The 18,067-nt window shown below is 43.0% G+C and overlaps 1 protein-coding gene across 3 annotated transcripts in view; it reads right to left on the bottom strand.

The window, feature by feature from the left end:
* Nucleotides 1–13,411: 13,411 nt before the first annotated feature.
* DPP6 (dipeptidyl peptidase like 6) overlaps nucleotides 13,412–18,067 on the bottom strand; it is a 399,855-nt gene continuing 395,199 nt past the window's right edge. For all 3 annotated transcript variants that reach the window (XM_083881406.1, XM_083881408.1, XM_083881407.1), the window contains exons 23-26: nucleotides 17,345–17,403; nucleotides 15,983–16,055; nucleotides 15,809–15,882; nucleotides 13,412–14,810 (exon numbers count right to left, since the gene is read on the bottom strand). In XM_083881406.1, coding sequence (XP_083737532.1) covers nucleotides 14,664–14,810; nucleotides 15,809–15,882; nucleotides 15,983–16,055; nucleotides 17,345–17,403 — 353 coding nt within the window. In that variant the 3' untranslated portion in view covers nucleotides 13,412–14,663. The remainder of the gene's footprint in view (nucleotides 14,811–15,808; nucleotides 15,883–15,982; nucleotides 16,056–17,344; nucleotides 17,404–18,067) is intronic.

Genomic DNA, 18,067 nt, shown 5'->3' with positions numbered 1-18,067 from the left:
ATCCAGCTTTCACAGCTGGCTCATTTCTGTTATCTGCTCATCTGTGCTCTCACATTCTGGGTGAAACCCCAGCTTGACTGACATCAGGGACAAAATTCTCATTTGTTTGAAAAAGTTCAATATTTAATCCACTTTTTTTTTTTAAATGTCATTACATGCTTCCTTTAAATAAAGTTGTTTTAAAGTGTTTTACAGCACAGGTACCTCAGCCACTCAAAGAATAATGTCAGTGGGCTTGTGAGAAAGTGTAACTTCATTGTGAAACCTGATTGTGGCACCAAACCCCTCCAAAAACTTGGACATAGCTGGCACTCATGCACAGCAACAACAGCAAAAGGGAATAAGTTGAATAGGGGTGTGTGTCTCATCCTGTGTGGTGAGATTTGGACAGGATCATGCAAGGCAGAGAAAGGGTTGAACAGATGTGCCTGGGAAGCTATAGCCCTGAAATGCTGGCAAGCACTGACAAAAAGGCATTGAGGAATTTTTGGAAATCAGAGCTAAAAATGATTTTTGGCTGGGATAAATGCAAGAGAGTGAAAATGAAATATAAAAAAAAAAATGCAAGGGAGGGTGGGTAAAATATAAAACAATGCCAGCCAGAGGAGGGGCTGTGAGGCAGGCACAGGGGGAGAGAGGAGCAAGAGTCTCCCTGTGTGTACCCTTTGCCCTGATGGCATGTGTAGAAAGTGGGAAGAAAATCTTTATAATGGTTTTCCAGCTGCCTGCTGGGTTAAGAAGGGACTGTTTCAGCTGAACACATAGACTGGTGTGATGGCAGGACAGAAAAATTGCCATGGCACTTTGCATGTCAGCAGGGATATGCTGTCCCCAGCCCTTTCCCAAACATCAGAGCAAAACACAGTGAAACCCAGAAAATGCCTTTTGCACTTAAAAGTTGTGCTGTTTTTGGTATCTATTGAGAGCAGTACAAAGATCTGGGCCTTTCTGTAATGAAGGGGAGAGGGCAGAGGTGAGCTAGGCTGGGGAGGCTGGCAGCCTCAGCAGGCACAGTGTTGTAGGGCAGAGATGTGGTGCAGGGTAAGGAGGCTGGAGGGTGCCCAGATTCTGTGCTGGGTGATGGGAGTCTGGAGAGCCCTGTGTGAGGCAGGGATAAATGCTGAAAAAAACCTTGAGTGTGTAATCAGCAGTTTGATCTTTCCTGTGCTGTTGCTACAAGAAGAGAGTGAAGTGAGTGAAGTCTAACTGTGTCAAAGTGGTTTTACAAGGTGGGCTTTGACAAGGAGAATTAGTACTGCTCTCCACATCTGTGGGCAGCAGTGCCTGGACAAGCCAAACCGTGGTCATGGAACCCCAAAAATTCAAGAGCAAAGCTATAAGCTTCACCTGATTACCTGAATTACAGTCCAAAAAACCAAAGCCAACTTTTTGCTTCATGTTTTTGGAGCTTTTCAGATGGCAAGTCAGACAAACCCTTTTCCCAAGCAGAGAAATGGGGCAACCTTTGAGCACCTGTCAAAGTCCCAGTCCCAGTCTGGAGAACCATTGTTCCTTGTCCACCCTGGTACCAGATCTGCTTCTTGTGATGAGAGCAGAGCAGCTCCTGGCAGTGCAAGGGGAAAGCTGTGTGGGATTTGCTGTGTTAATCTCCATGAACTCTTTAGCCCTGCAAGTGCCCTTTCTCTTGGTTGGTGCACCCAGGATATTGACTTCTCCCTAAGGAAGAAGGGATTTTTTGTTTCCATAGGGGCCTCTCTGAAGTCTCCACAAGCACACCCAGCTACAGCCCCAGTCACACAAACAACCCCCAGAGCTGGGGACAGTCAGGGCTCTGAGCTTTGTTCCAGGTCATGGTTCACCTTGAAGATCCTGAACAAATGACAAAACTGACAGCCAGGAAAAAGCAAAGACCTGAGATGACTCTGCAATCAGTTTTACCCAGTTCTGGAAGACCACATTCTGGTCAGCCCTGTATGAGACACGAGAGACTCAAAAGTCCCAGGCAGACAAAGCAAATTTTAATCCCCAGAAGAAGAACGGGCTGTTTCAGCCTGATAGGAAATGTGGCTCTCCAGGGAGATGCCTGCAGGCAGAACTGTCTCCAAGTGGTGCATCTGGCTTACCACAGCATCAAAATGTAAAGGTTGCAAAAAGTTTTAATGGCTCCAAAGCCCAAATAATGCATAATTGGTGTCCTGTGTAGGTTTTTGAGTGTTGGTTCTGATAAGCAAATACAACCACCTCAGAAATCGCATGAATTCACAGGGGCAAATATTAATTTTTGTATGCCTTGCCCAAGACAACTTATCTTGCCTTCTGCCTTTTTCCATTTTCCTCTCTCCAGCATTTTGTTCCTGCATCATTGCCATTTGAAAAACTTCCAGCAAGAATTTTCCTGTCATTCCTTGTTCTTTACCCTCATTTCTAGACAGAGCATCTTTCTAACACCTAATTGTTCTAATTGCCTAATTATCAGTCTCTCACAATTGTTATTCACAGCTGTAAAATGTTCTTTAGCTACTGGTTGAATGTCTCATTCAGTTCCTCTCATGGAAAGCAAGGTGAAGTTGTTTTAATTGAAATAAGGGATGGCCAGAAGCCAGAACACCATCTCCCACTGCAAACTGAGCTGGGTTTGGTTTCTGTCCCCGTGCAGATGTCCCCAAGACCTTATGGGTCACATCTCTGTGTGCCACCTCTGCAGGCTGATGGAAGTGTACAGTGGGGAAAGTGCAAAATGCAGGAGACAACTTCAGAATTCTTTTTTTTTTCCCTGGCAGAGCCAGAGCTCCCTGTGCAATGCTTTGGGGTTCTACATTTTGTGGCTTCTCATGGCTTAAGGTTCTGGAGAAATTCCAGAGGTGACATGACATGAAAGCAGGCAGAGCTGACATCTGTCCTTCTCCTGTCTTTTTAATAAACTCAATGTCCATCTAAATATCCAGTGTTTCTCTTCAGCAGCTCCTGAGGGCTCCATTAGCTATTTGAGGAACTGTACTCATATGACTCAACTTTTTCCAGTGTTTGAGTCATGAGCTTCTGCACCACGGCACAATGACATTAGTTAGTGTGGTGCTTTTGCAAAAGCAGTAACAGTGCCTGAATCTGTAATATTTGGGGGATTTTTTGCAAACTCCAAATGTTCCTGTCTTGAAGAAGGTGTTGGGAGATGCTGCAAAGCAGAGTGTTAGCAACACAAAGTGCAGCAGCACTGCAGGACTGGGAATGCTGAACTAGGCTTGTCCCAGCACAGGGACACATCCCATGATATTCATGGGAGGTGAACTGTGAAACAAGTACAATCCAGCAGTCAGGGATCATCTTCTTTCCCTCCATACCCTGTTGAAGTTAAAGCTGTCAGAGGTTTGCACAGAAAAATGTCTGTTTATACCACTCTGCAGACTGAGAAAGTTATGACGTTTAAAAAGCAGACAACTGTTACATGTTCATATACTGACTAAAATCCTGGGAACTGCCAGTCTATACTTGTAACAGGCTTTCCACAGTTATATTTTCCTCAACAGCAGCTAGACACCGTGGATATGCATTGGATTTACCAAGCTTGTGCAGTAAAGAAGCTGCTGAGAACCTCTGCCTCAGATTTGTGGAGTGTAAAGTGTGTGGCAAAGACAGAGTGGCAGGTGCCAGTGAATGTCCTTCTGGAAGTGTGAGCAAGGGTGGAGACACAGGCAGGTAGGCTTGTTTTTTCATGTTTTCCAAGAACATTATTACTGGTAAGTTAACCTACAGCACAAATACAGCAGGACTCTGCCTTGTGGCTTCTGTAGACACCAAGCCCTGAGGCCTTTTAGCAAAAAGGCTATGAGAAAATATGACAAAATTTAAAAGCTGTCCTCTGAGTGACAGAGAGCTTCATTGGGAGGATTTTCCCTGGCTATACCCATGCCTTAAAGCATGTCTGGTGTCCTGTGCAAATAAAATGCTGGAGAGCTGACCTGCCTTTCCCTGGGTGTGTGGGGAGGTGTCTTGGGTTGCAATGTAAGGTGTAACCAGAGGTATGTGTTCTGTTGCCATCTGTTAAGGCCAGGTAGGGCAGTGCCCTTTGTCCCTTCCATGATCCATTCCTCATAACTCTGGGGGTGAGTGTCTTCTGTTAATGGGCCAACTGTTAAAACCAAGTGGGGCAGTGTTCTTTATCTCTTCCACAACCCATCCTCCCTCCAGGGGATATCTGCTGTTCATGGGCCATCAGGGCTCTCTGCAGGGCTGATACAATTACATCATCCCATGGGGAGATGCTCCACCCAGGCAGAGGAGCCAACCATTCCTACATGGATAATATCTTAGAGAACACCAGGACAGCCTGTTTCCACTGGATTTCCAGAGGAAGACTGGACCCATTTCACCATTACTGGACATTCAGAAGAAAACTGACCTTTCTACAAGATCATCTCTTCTCCAACAGAACCACATGTGTCACTCCAGATGCTCCCAACACGCTGACCAGCAGGGTGTCAGGTTGTATTCTGACTTGTCTTTTTTTTTTTTTTTTTTTTTTTGTACCACTATATTTTTATTTTAATTTTCCTAGTAAAGAACTTTTATTCCTATTCCCATATCTTTGCCTGAAAGCCCTCTAATTTCAAAATTATAATAATTCAGAGGGAGGGGCTTTACATTCACCATTCCAGGGGAGAATGGTGTCTTCCTTAGCAGACATCTGTCTTTCCAAACCAAGACAGGAGAGGAAGGCTGCTCAAGAAGACTTTTGCTTCAACACTGGCACTTCTTTGTTGCCTGGGAATATGCTGGATGGTTTCTTGGACACTTCATATGTCTTCCCACTCTTCAGGAGAGCCCGGCACATTCATCTGCAGGAGCACCAGAGCTCTGCTCTTGTACCACCACCACTGATGCTGCTCCTCCCTCTACTTAGCAGAGCCATGCAAGGACTGAACTCACTTGGCATGTGTGGAGCCGAGACTGGATTTAGAGCTGGAACTCTTGCTGCCACATCTAAATTGCCTGGTTAGGAGAATAAGACACCCAGATGCTCTGTAATGTGAGGCAGCTCCAGAAAGTTTACTTCTTATTTTATTACAGAGGAAGGAGGGAGAAGACAGAGCTGGAGGGAGAACCAGACGTAATTTGGTACCCTTTCGGGTACCACTACTGAGCATCAGAGAGGATGACAGAATTCCCCTTTCAGTGATCCACTCTTGCTCCGTGCAGCATCACTGACCCTGTTTGTGGAGCTTCCTGAAGTGTGGCCCCAGCTCAGACAGGCTTCTGCAGGACTGAGCTGTGTGGCATTCCTGGGATGTGTTTTATGGGAAACACTTGAGCTACTGACCTTGCACAACCCGAGACACATCTGTGCACAGGACACTGACCAAAACATCTCTCTTGCAGCACATCTGCCCCAGCAGCTGATATATATATATATATTTATATTTCCATAAAGGGACCATTTTCAGAACCCCTTTTGTTGCTGCTGCTATGCAGAAGCCCCCTCCAGACATACATTAAAGAGCTTCACTGCTTTCGAAATGACTTGTTTGCCTACTCAGGGAGGAAAAAACATCTCTGAAGTTGGTGCCTGAGCAGCACTTATATCTCAATTATCTGCACGTTGCTTCTCTGTGTGTGAGATTATGAGCTAACACAGTTTTCATGGCTTCATCAGCACCAGTTTAAGAGCAATATTTATCCCTGGCCATGTCAATCCTTTGGTCAACTCAGCAACAAAGGTGATACTTGCTGCCCTCCTGCCAAAGACTCCACTAACGAGCTGAGTGATTTATTCATTAAGGGCAGGGAAATCTGGAGCTTTATTCCAGAGGCCCTGGTGGGAAATTTGCATGAAAATTTCATGCTGTTCACTTGCAGGAGCCCTTCCCTGCTGCGCTGCCCTTCCCCTCACTGCAGGAAAAGGTCCTGCTATGCTCCAGCAAACCCTTTAATAGAAATACTGAATTCAAAGGGTGTTTTTTCTGTAGTTGTTGTTTTGAAAAAGTCATGGGACCAGGAAGTTGTCTGTGAAAAAAAAAAAAAAAAAAAAAAAAAGTTGGACTTTGGAGTCCTGGGTGGCTTTTTGACAGTTCTGGCCATGTTGAAACATCAGTAGTTTGCTCTGGTCCTATTGAAGATCAGAAAAACAACCCCTTTAAAAAACTTTGGACATGCAGGAAGGCAGCTTCCCACTTCCAGAGGAAAAGGATAGAACAAACTGGATCAGCAGGTCTCTAGTTCCTGGACATGAAATTAAATTTGCATTTATTTAGAAGTCAGGCTTCATATCCTCAAATGGGATTTGCTGTAGGTCTATTCACACTTGCATTTTGACTTTGTCCTGCTTACTTAGCTAAAGGCATTGCAGGCATTGGCCAGGCTATCTAACATCAAATCCAGATGATATTCTTTGTGTTGTTTTGTGAAGGATGTGAGGATCCCAAACCCATGTATGCACCCAGGCTATGTGCTGCTCTGTGCTGAGCCCTTGATGGTTGCTGGTCCCTGGGACCTCCCTTTCCCCATTTCTTTGCAGGAAGAAAGAACAGGAAAGAAATAAAAATTAAACTGATAATTTATTTTTTCTTCTCAGTGGAGGAATGTATTGGCCCTCAAAACACAACCAGCAACTTCCACATGGTCCAACATGGAAACCTGGCTTTAAACAGAGGTGATTTGTTGTTGTTGTTGTTGTTGTATGAACCCCAGTGGAGGAAGGAGCATGGACAGGGATGATGTGTGTGGGAGCTGATGTCACTGTCCCTTCTGGTCACTGTAACCCTGACCTCAAACCAACCAGCAACTGGACACAGCCTCTGGTCTTGTCTCTGGCGCTCAAATACCATTGAGAGAGGGAGATATCTTCTGGAGGAAAAGCCCAGGGTGGCTTCAGGTGGGCGTTCCTTGGTGGAGACATAATTTGATCATTCAAGACAAGTCTGGGGCTGTCTGCATGGAGGGTTCTGTCCTGCATGAAGGAAAAATTTAGGAGTGCAAGCTTTGGGATTGTTGGTTTAATGACCATTTGGGCAGCCTCTCAGAGGGAGGTGCTGAAACAGACATGTCTCTAAAGGCTCTCAGGGACCACACACAACTCCTCTGAGTGCTGCCACCAACCGCCTGCATCCCCTCCTGTGTGGGGCTCAAGGCTTTAGGCTATTTTTGAGGGAAAGGCAATTTTGTCCTCTTATTGTTGGTGCTCCCAGCACTCCCTGCACCAACTGCCTCAGGGGCCTGGGTGGCAACTGCTCTGCTGAAACTCCCAAGCAATAGATACCTTCTGTAATTGCACCTTCGAAGCAGTCGACTGGCTCCTGCAACGAGCTCTTGAATAATTGAAGCAATATTTGTAGGGTTTGCACTGAAGTACTAACAGCTGTGGTATGTTTTGATATTTATGAAGCCAAATAAATTATGGATTAGTCAGTGCAGTGAGCCCAGCATGATGCTTATTACTTCTGGAGTGCCGGAGCTGATGAAGTGCTGTTCATCCCCTTTTACTTCCATTGTGTGGCTGAGTATGACTGGTGTCTATTACTGGACTTAATAGAGCTTGCTCGCAGGTTTAAGTTCCAGTCTCTAAGAGCTGATGGGGTGTTTTAATTTGTTCTTCACTCTACAGGCTTTAGAAAGACATGCTGGGACCATATCTCAGGGTCACAGGCCATCACAACCGCTCACAGATGTGGAGGTTATTGTTTCTCTGGTAATGGGATGGGTGCTGGCAGAATTAGAAGCAATTCTTGGCATTACACTGGAATGATACAAAATCCAATCTTCTTGGCAAGCTGGTCTGTGGGTAAATATTGTGTGTCTTCTCTAGGATGCCTCATTCATTGCACAAACTTTTCTTCATAACTGAGCCAGCGCCTGTGAGATTAAACTCTTCACTCCGTTTTCTATTATCTGAGAATGTATTTTTTTATGGATGAAAAGATTTTCACTTCACAAATGTTCCAAATTTATTCCAAGTTTTTCCTCATCAGTGGGAGCTGCCCGCTGGGAAGGGATAAGGAGGCAGCAAGTAACCCTTTGGAGCAGCAGATGGCATCCTACCACTCTAAAGCTTCCTGGAGCTGGAAAGTGTAATAAATATATAAGAGCAAGTGCCTGTGCTCTGCTCATAGCTGCACTCAGCAACTTGGTAGAAAACTGAGGGGTTAGGAATCATTCCTTTACAAATCCAATACTTTCTCTGTTTGTTGTCCCTGTTTCCTGGGATGAAAAGAGATATCTGCAGCTGGTCTGCTCACCCAGATCTGCCTGGTCCACGCAGCCCACTGAGTGTGCCCTCACAAAGTGGGCATAGGGAGCTGGCTGGATTCATTTGGGTTGGAATGGGTGTTGGAACTAGGTGGTCTTTAAGGTCCCTTACAACCTGTCCTGGTTTAGGGCAAATTTGGGAGGAAACTTCCAAAGGTGTCCCTCTAGAAAGCAAATTCAAATGGTTCCTCTCCCAGCTGGTTAGGGGAAAGATTTCCTTGGAGAAAAGTGGAAAAAACCTGTTTATTTAACAAACCATTCACAAGAATAAAAAATAAATAACATTGAAAAACAAAACCTCTCACTGTTCTGAAGAGAGGGCAAATTCAGAAAGTCCTTGCTCTGGGGTGTTGCTCAGCTTACTCAGTCTCTTATCAGTCCCTCTGGCATGGGAAAATGCCATCCTGGACCCTGGTGGGCCACAGGTGTGAGCTCCCAGGGTTTTTCTGGGCTTTCACTCCAGAGCAGGGCTGAACAGTTCCAAGGAAAAGAAAAAAAAAAAAAAAAAAAAAAAAAAAAAAAAAAAAAAAAAAAAAAAAGCCACAATCCAGGGAATTTCTCTGCCTCACTCAGCTAGCTAAAAACCAACTAAAAGCAAAGAAGCAAAGGAGAGCTCTCTCCTGCTGTCCCTGCTGCAGACAACAACACTGTCTGTGAGAAGGATGCAGAGAAGCAAGAGCAGTTTCTGCAAACAAACTGTGACTTCTTCTTCCCCCTTTGCTCTTGGAACCAGCCTTAAAAGTGCAGAACTTAAAATTCAGATGACTGGGGATACAAGCATCATAAAGTCACCCTAGGACATAATCCAAGCCATGATTCTATGAAATTGTGCCATAAAGTGCCTATTAGTCTGAATAAAAAGTTATAAAGTCTAGAATGGCTGTCTCAGCTGCAGAGATGTTCCATGTAGACATTTGCATTTTACTGCACCCCTCCATGGAACTGGCTGACATCTGTCCCGAAAAAACTGTGGCACTGTAACTTTTTCCTAAAGACATCTTTCTACAGGAGTTCCCAGACGAGGTAACCCAGGGCTACTGCAGATAGGGAAAGTCTTTGCATCCAATGAAGTGGGAATTATTTCCTCTACTTTACTTTCTTTCCTGAAGATGCTGAGTGAAGGAAAAAGGATATTTTCTCTTTAAAATCCTGATGTAGGTAAAGACTGTGCCTTTTCAACTGTTATTGGTTGAGGCAGAGTTGCAGATATTTTAAAGGAAGTTTGGGCTGAGTTTGTGGCTGCTGTTGCTGTGTTGCAGATAAATTGTTTACAGCCTGTCTCTAGAGACAAGTGAAAAATGTTCCTCCTATCCCAATTTCCTTGTAAATGATATCATTATCAGAATGATCACAGTGAGAACAAAAGTCTAGTGGATCACAGAGACATGGGGATTGAATTTAATGTTTCTGGGGCTTCTACTTTCAAAAAATGCCTCTTCAAGAAGAACTGCAGAAGAACCCTGCCCACTGTGCAGAGACGATAAGGATTAAAAATTATTCCATAGCTCCAGCTTTTGTTTCCACTGAGAGCTGGGGCATGGTTTGCTCCTGTCCCTTACAACACCTTCATCATCATCATCTGACAAAAACCTTATCACCAGCTCTGGTACTGATAGTCCTGCAGCAGTGATTTCTGCTCCTGTCATGGCACCAGCCCTTCTCTGTCTTTCAGCACACCCACTGATATGTGCTTACTGCTCACACTCCACTGCTAATTTCCTCAGTGACCACTAACTTCCAGGAGCACAAGATGCAGGATAAAATTGCAGGCCCAACTGGTGGCTTTTGGGTGAGAATGTGCCCATATCTGTTTCCCCCTAGAACTCTCAACATCATCATGGGTGCATGTGCTTCTTGCTCCTGGCAGCTCTGAGGGTGCTGGTTGTGATGAGCAGCTCCAAGGAAGAGCTGGGAGCCAGATCTCAGCTGTCTTCAGCTCATCCTGATTTCTAGACTCCTACAGATGTCCCACAGAGGTTTGATAGCTAGGAAATTTATGCTTACTGTGCTAGTCTTATTTTTCTCATCAGCTTTTTGGCACCTGCCTTAATGCACAGACTGAAAACGTCTGGAGAGTCTCTCTGTTTCTCCTGGGCATGGCCCTAACCATGTCAGAGGAGGGCTGTGTCTCAGGATGGGCTATCCCACCTCTGGGCTTATTTCCCCCTTGCTCTGCAACACTTTTTAATAGATGACAAACTCATGCCTGGTTCCTGTGATAGCCACGTTTCCTCATGTGCGCCATGGCTCATGTGATGGCAGCATTGGTCTGATGACAAAGGAGTTGAGTGCAGGCAAAAGAAACTCCTCGATTCCCTGCTTTCTGCACATTCAAATGGGAATTTACAGGGAACAAAAGTCAACCAGGAGCTGTCACAGCCAGAATCTGAGCTCCTGACCCTCTGCTCTCTTTTCCTGTGGTGTTTCAGAGCAGAATGTGCAGCAGAGGATTTGCCTTGTTCATGCTTTGCTCTGGGTTTGGTTTTTCGGGTAAAGGACTAAGCCTCACTTTGAGTGCTCCCAAACAAGGTGGTGGGGAGCAGGTGCTCAGGATCTTCTGCAGGCAGGTTCCAAATGCTCACTGGAAATTACATGTCAGTTCAAGTTACTGGAACTGCTCAGCACAAACTGCAGTTCAGGACATTGACAACAGCTGTTGCAAACACACTGCAAGGATGAGAGCATTCGCATCAGCTCAGAGAGTTGTTTCTTGTTTTAAAATGACCCAAAAGGTGGATTTTAAGTGAAGTAAGTAAAAAAAATACCAAACAAACAGCCTGGAGGGAACCTTGCTATTCTACAGGAATACTGCAGCATGGTTTACTTTTGTGCTTTCCTGGGGCCTTGTTCCGTCTGTATTTGCTTTTTACTCTTCTTTGCTCTCAGTCATGGAAATGGACATCTCAATTAAAGCTGTTCTTCCAGTGAGGAGGCAGAATGTAGCATCATTTAATCTGAGGCTTTTCATTAATGTCTCAAAGAAAAAAAAATCCATCATGAATTAGCTATTAGAATAAAGAATTTATTTTGGTTATGGCTTATTGAGGGGGCTCACCATGCTGGTTTTATATTTGTCTCTTCCTGGTTTCCAAAAGCATGCTGGGTTTGCTTTCAGACTGTAACCATGCTGAATGGGAAAAGGATGGAAAGATGCAGTGGGAAGAGGAGGCAGATCTTAGCAAGTGTCCTAAGCTCCACTCTGAGACTCCAGCTGGGAGCTTTACTTTAGAGAGCAGAATAAAAATAAGCAAACACTGGGCTCAGTAAGGCAATGTGATTAGGGAATTGACAACTGAGATTTTGAGCTTTTTCTCTTATCTTTTCCGTTTCTGCCATTTACTCTTCATTTGCCAGTGGAAAGCAGGTAAGAAGTCCAGAGAGGGATGCGCAACACAGGGAGCCAGCATTTACTCAGGTCACGGCAGAAATTTGTCCTCAGCCCAGACCCCAAACAGGCAGGTCTGGCAGGTCTGTGCCAGCCCCAGGAAGGACTGCAGGGCAGATGAGCCCTGGGACCCAGCACACAAAGTTTAAACATCCAGAGCCTGGTCACTGCCAACCCAGGTGAGGTTTGGGACAACATGGGCAGAGAGCATGTGCAGGAGCACATCTTAGGTACCAGCATTGGCCTTGTACCTTCAACCTCCCCCACTAAATGCCATTTTTCCCCATTGCAAACTGCAGACTCCACTGGTCTTCCCATGGGAACATCCCTTTCTCATTCACTCAATTTTTTTCCTTCCCATCCTTCAAAGAAGCAGCATTTACTTGGCTTGGGCTCATAAGCAGAGCTTGGATGGGTTTATGAGCTCTATGCCTGAACCCATAGACAATTACAAACATGGCTGGCTGCCTGGCTTTGTTAATTAGCTACCAGCAATGCTTCATTTTTCCCTCTGTGGTTTCCTTCTGAATTAGTAGGGCACTGCTCATTAGTTCTCTTCCTCTTTGGGATGCCACAGTTGAACATTATGGCATCCAGATATGCCAGTGAGCTGAGAGTCTAAGCTTGATTTGTTTGGACAATAACAAAAATACTTGTTGCATTTAGATAATTAAACAAAATAACAGCAAAGCTATTTTGTACTGTTGCAATCTGCCCTTCCCTGTCCCAGTGCTCCATTTTCTCATTTCCTGATTTGCTGGAAACAAAGACTGGAGTAAGTGTCCTCAATAATTTCTTGGTTTGGCTTTGAAATACTAAATTTCTCTTCCTCTAAATCAAGTTTGATCTAGTGGGTGTCAGCTGATGGGACACTCTGGCACAGATGATGTGCAGAAAGTCAGAATGTGCCCGTTTGGGCTCAATTCAAGCAGAAATAGCACCTCCAGCAACTTGATGCTTATTTAATAACTTAACACCAAATAACAGCAGTAGCAACCAGGGTGGTAAAATAATGTTTTATTCCATGAATGAACAAACACTACCATGCCACATCCTAAAGTTCTTTCTACAAAAGATTGTGGACAGAGCAGATTTTTACATTTCTGAGTTCAAGTTCATTTCAGGCTCTCGAGCCTGGTCAGCGTAGCAAAATCTGGACACGCAGCATTCTCATGGTCTATTTGGCCTTTTGCCAGATAAAGCAGATTTACACCGTAGTTCTTGTTCACACAATGTTGATGCACTGTAAAGTAAAGGAGATAATCCCAACCAAACTAGGTAATTTCTGTGGTTCATCAATATATTTTTTTCATGGTGGTCAAAGTACAACCAACATTCAAAGCTTAAAATAAAGGTAAGAAAAAAGACACACTAAAGAACACAATGGAAACATCATCATTGCTGTCAGGATGTGAGTTTACCCACAGTACTATGTAAAAAGTAGGAACCGGCATTGACATTCAAGCTGTTAAAACAAGAAAAGAAATTACATTAATTGTTATATTTCCAAGCTAGTGCTTCTAAGGAGTCCTGACCAGCAAAGAAGTGTTACCTGCATGCATGTCGAACACAAGACTAATATTGGATTGGGGATCTGACAAAGAGCTGACTTACATTCCTTTATATACAACAAAATGAAATATACAGTATTAATACTGGCTGTACATTTGGTCAGAATATTTTACAAGAAGCGACACTGTCAAAATTCTTATGACGCTGTACGTGGAAGTGGATAGAAGTTGGATTCCTTTCTGAGAGCTGAATGTTTTCACAGGAAGTTTTAAAAGTTGCTTTCCACTGCTAAAATGAACAGTTAGACCCTTTAAAGCAAAAAAAAAAAAATCCACCTTTTATTTTTTCTTCTTTTACGGTTGTCAAAACTAGTGTGAACAGGAGAGATAATTAAATGTGTTTGAAATATGCTAATCAATGACCTGGAATAAGACTAAGCCACAGATAGCACGTGCAATAAATCTCTGCACATTGTCTATGTTTAATTGGCTTTATAAGATGACCTGTGAGGTCTCTGGTACAAATTCCTGTACCACAGCCTCACCTAGCTGTTCCCTAGCAGGTTACCAACCATTTGTTCCAACACCAAAGAAAGAGAAAGAATAATCATGACTGTCGCATATTTTTCTACATCGCAATAAAAAATATCTCAATGTAAGCTGATTTAGCTTATTTATGTGCATATTTTTCAAGGCTGCCAAAGAAAATACTCAATCTTGCTGGCAAGAGCTATTTTGGGAACTCAAGAGTGAGTTTTTCTTTGCTTTATTCCAATAGATTTTTTTAATATCTGGGTAGCTCAAGTCCCATTGCCTCATTAGACCCCTGAGGTCTAAAGTGAGTTGGTTAATTCGTTTTATGGTTTTTTCCCCATCCAGAACAAGCTGAGAAGCTAATAAGGTAAGCATGAGACCCAATGAACAACAGAAGTAAAAGCCATACAGAATTAACAAAATAATTACAGGAAGGTAAAGATCAGTGTAACTATAGTGATATTTTGCACAATTGGATTTGTGCATCCTGTAGCAATGACAAACCTCCTGAAGATGGAAAAGAGCAGGCAAGTGCATGAATCTGTATCCTTTAAAATAATTGTGCTATAATCTTCTCCATGTATGAGATTAGATTTTTTTTTCCTCACACAATGTGATGCTAACTATAGTAACCTTAATGTGGATGATGGATTTCACTGCTACTGCTTGACTGCGAAGAGTCAAAGTTCTCAAAGTGGTTTCTTGAGGTGTTCCTTCAAGTTCAACGCCTCACCATTTTCGCTCCAGAAGTCATTTTGTGGCCAAAAAAAAAAAAAAAAAAAAAAAAAAAAAATCCAAAGAAAAAGAAGATGTTGGTTGTGATGGATTTATTTCAGACAGCAGTTTCTGCTGAGTTCACCATGCTTAATGTTCTTCCATTTAGGAAGGAGTTGCTGTCAAGTAAAGCAGAGGAGCTGCTTTCAGTTTTTGATTATTTTTTTTAAAATACATGCTAACAACATCTCTTTCTTCAGGAAAATGATCCAGTTGCATATTGTCAGAGAGATCTGCCTTGTGCTTAGCACGGACAAGTAGGGTTAATCATCCTCCTCCTCCTCTTTCAGTGGGGCTAGTGGGAGTTTGTCTGGAACCTCGAAACACTCCACAAAGAAGTTGACAATGGACTGGTACAAGTGCTGCTCAAATGCTGCATTGCTGAAGTAATGGCTTTGATCAGGGTAAATCTGCAAAGAAACAGGTAAATGCACACCTTTTAGAGCTTAAAGTCTCAGGACTGAACACCCACACCTGCAGCTTGAGCTGCAAACCCACTGCATCTCCTCAGCATCAGAGGGCTTCCCATGGATGCTCACGAGGCCCAGGGGAGTTTGAGCACCACAGTGCTCCAAGTGCAGATTTGCATCTGCCTTCACAAGGAACTTTTTTGGGGTGGAGGATTTTCTGTTTAATTATGTTCTGAACAGGTTCAGTCTAAGAAGAACCAGCCCACACTTTCCTTGTGAAAATCAAAAAATGTGCAGTTTTGGAGAGAAATGGCATTAGGTTGTACTGACTAAAATGAGGGCTTTAAAGCAAAAATGTCATTAAGTTAAAAAAATGAATAAATATTGCTGGAGAAGTAATTAAATTGAAAAAAAAATAAATTGTGAAGCCCGAAACGAAATAGTTTAAACCCAGCTTTTCATTTAAATGGAGCAGGTAATTTGAAGAAATTCAAGAGGATCATAATGGGTTGTCTAGGCAGGGATGCTGAGGTGGGTTCATTTTGAAAGATGTAATGGCTTGGACATGGACCATTCAGCAAAACAGAGATATAATTTGGTGGAAAGTGGAGCTGTGCATAGTGGATGTCGGATTTAAGGGATATATATATTTGTAACTTTTCTAGTTGATTTAGTTTAGAACCCTGTTTCCCCGGAGTTCATCCTGAACTTGTTCTGTTGTTCCCAAAGAAACTCAACAGACATGAACTCCTTAGGGATATGTCTCTCATAACCTGATTTACTGTAATTCAGTAATTGTTCTACAACTGTCCAGAGCAAAACACTGATGTCACATAAGCATGGGACTAATAGAAACATGTTATATGCTGGTGCTACTTCTACTGCCAGGCTGAGTTTGCAAGTGGTTTTTCAAACCTTGCTTGATAACAGCAGTTTGAGTTCAAATAGGGAAATAACTGCTCAAATAGAGAGAAAAAAAAAAGAAACATATACTGTACCTGCAAACTGTAATTAGCCTTTGCCCTAATTAGGTGTGTGATAAGGTCCGTAGTATGCTGAAAATGTATTTTTTCTGTAAAAAACAGATTGCAATCATTAAAGAGACAAATTTAATTAACAAAAATCAAAGCCAACACAAAAATATAATGAGCTCAAATGATGGGCTGACTTACCATCAGCAGTAGCATGAATGATCAAAAATGTCTGGTCCTTTAGTAATGAGACTCTGTGTGATAATTTGCTGATCTGTGAAGGTAAAGGTTGTAATAAGATTAAAAAACTTGCTAGAAATTAGCAATTTATATGGAGGCAATAGAAGTGCTTATTTCCATTTAATACTTTATCACCAGGATAACAAGCAGACACCAGAACAGCATATTCTTCTCCTGGCTACTTATATAAATCTAGAGGTACAATAGACCCCCACCCTGTGCTGGCAGGGCAGTGTCAGCAGCAGGAATGTGTCAGAGACCCTCCTCTGTTCTGATAATGTTCAATAAAAGTCTGAACTGTAAAATATATGGAAAATATCAAAGTGAATAAAAAGCACCAATGAAAAGTGTTCCCAGGTGCCTAAGCCTAAGAACACTTCATGGATCTGGAGGGACTTTGGTGTGGTTTGAAAATCAACCTCAATGAGTTTTTAAAGCTGAGGGGATGATCTGATACGACATTCAAGTGTCCACTGCTGAGAACATCTTTGCCTCCAGCTGTCTTTCAGATGAACAAGGGAATATAAATACAAACAATTTCTAAAAGAACAAAAAGCCTTTTCACTAATGTAGAGATTATGAGTGCAAAATTTGAAAGACAATGAACTCAGAGTTTAGGCAACCAGGATAAACCTTCCCTTGTGAGGACACAGGTAGGGTGAGGGTGGTATCTGCTTTCCCTGTGAGAACAGTGTCAGACCTTTGCTGCCTTCAGGTCTTCTGCCTGCAGACAAGGCTTAGAGGCTGAACTAGATTTTCTCTATAAAAAATTTTGTTTGTGTGACTTTTCTTTATCTAGTTTTGTCTCCAAGTAATTTCAGCACAGGATCCAACTGATCCCATTGGTATATGAAATAATGTCTTTATTAACTGGTGCTGTGTTTCCTTTTCCACGTCCTGCTCAGTTCTGGCACAGAGTTCTGCCTATCTGAAATATCACAAAGTTTGAGAAAGTCAAGCTGAGTTTCACTTGAATTTGTTTATCTCACAAAGAATCAAAGTGACAAGACCATTGGCAAGAACTTTCAAGGAGGTCATGACACTGTGCCCTCTTGGGCACATCTGAGTCACTCAGCTCTTTCAATCTCTAAAACTGTATTTACTCAATTTAGAGAAGCAGGCACAAGGTCTAATCAATAAAAACTTTATCCATGATTACTATTAAGACAAGAAAAGCAGTAAGCAGGCTGAAGGGCACCTTCAGAGCTTCACTAGTAAGTCCCTCTTGCACAGCCTTGCTTCCTCCCCAAAGGAGAACACATGGAGGGAGAGTTAAGACCCAGTTCACATTTTATCAGGGAAATGCAGTGTCCATGCAGTTACCTCATATGCTCTGTTATCAACCCCGTGCAAGCCCAAGTATCTTTCAGAAAAGGCTGAAGCTTGAAGAGAAAAAATGAAAATATCACTTTCAGTCATGAATACAATGATGCTTTTGAGTCAAATATTGCAAATGCTAAACCCCCTCCCCTCCTTATTTTCTAACATGGCGTTAATATAGAGGACACATTTCTAAAAGTTTTTGAAAATACATTAAGGATATGTGTGATACCACAGTCTGTCATTGCCACCATGTACTTCTAGTCTCTAAATAAGTCACAGAAAACCCTTTTTATTTTTCTTTTTTAATGCAGCTGAGATAGAAGAGCTCTATCATGTTGTGTCCCTTTCTCCTTTCACATGGGACCTTCTCCATCAGCAGCAAGCACCCTTTGGTCTCAGGGATAACTGTACAGCTCCTGAAGTCTGGCTGAACACCAATGACTTCCCTGTCAGTCCCAATTTTCACAGGCACTAAGTGCAAAGGGAATTGCTACCCCTGAGAGAAAGAACCACCATGTACAGGGTAGTGCTATAGTCAGAGGCAGGATAGGCCAGGCAGACTGCACCACAGCTTGCATGGATGGGCGCTTCAGGAAGGAAGGAAGGAAGCATGTTCAGGGGAGTGGGGATGGTTGGTGGCAAAGGCTGGAGGGGTTTAATGACAATTTTCCTCTATTTAAAAGGAGTAATAAAGTGATTTGATTACTCTGACTACCATGGCTG

The sequence above is a fragment of the Zosterops lateralis genome, assembly GCF_965231275.1.
Source record: "Zosterops lateralis genome assembly, chromosome: 1".
Lineage (NCBI taxonomy): Eukaryota > Metazoa > Chordata > Aves > Passeriformes > Zosteropidae > Zosterops > Zosterops lateralis.
The sequence above is the reverse complement of the archived record's forward strand: the minus strand, read 5'-3'. Positions and strand labels throughout refer to the sequence as shown.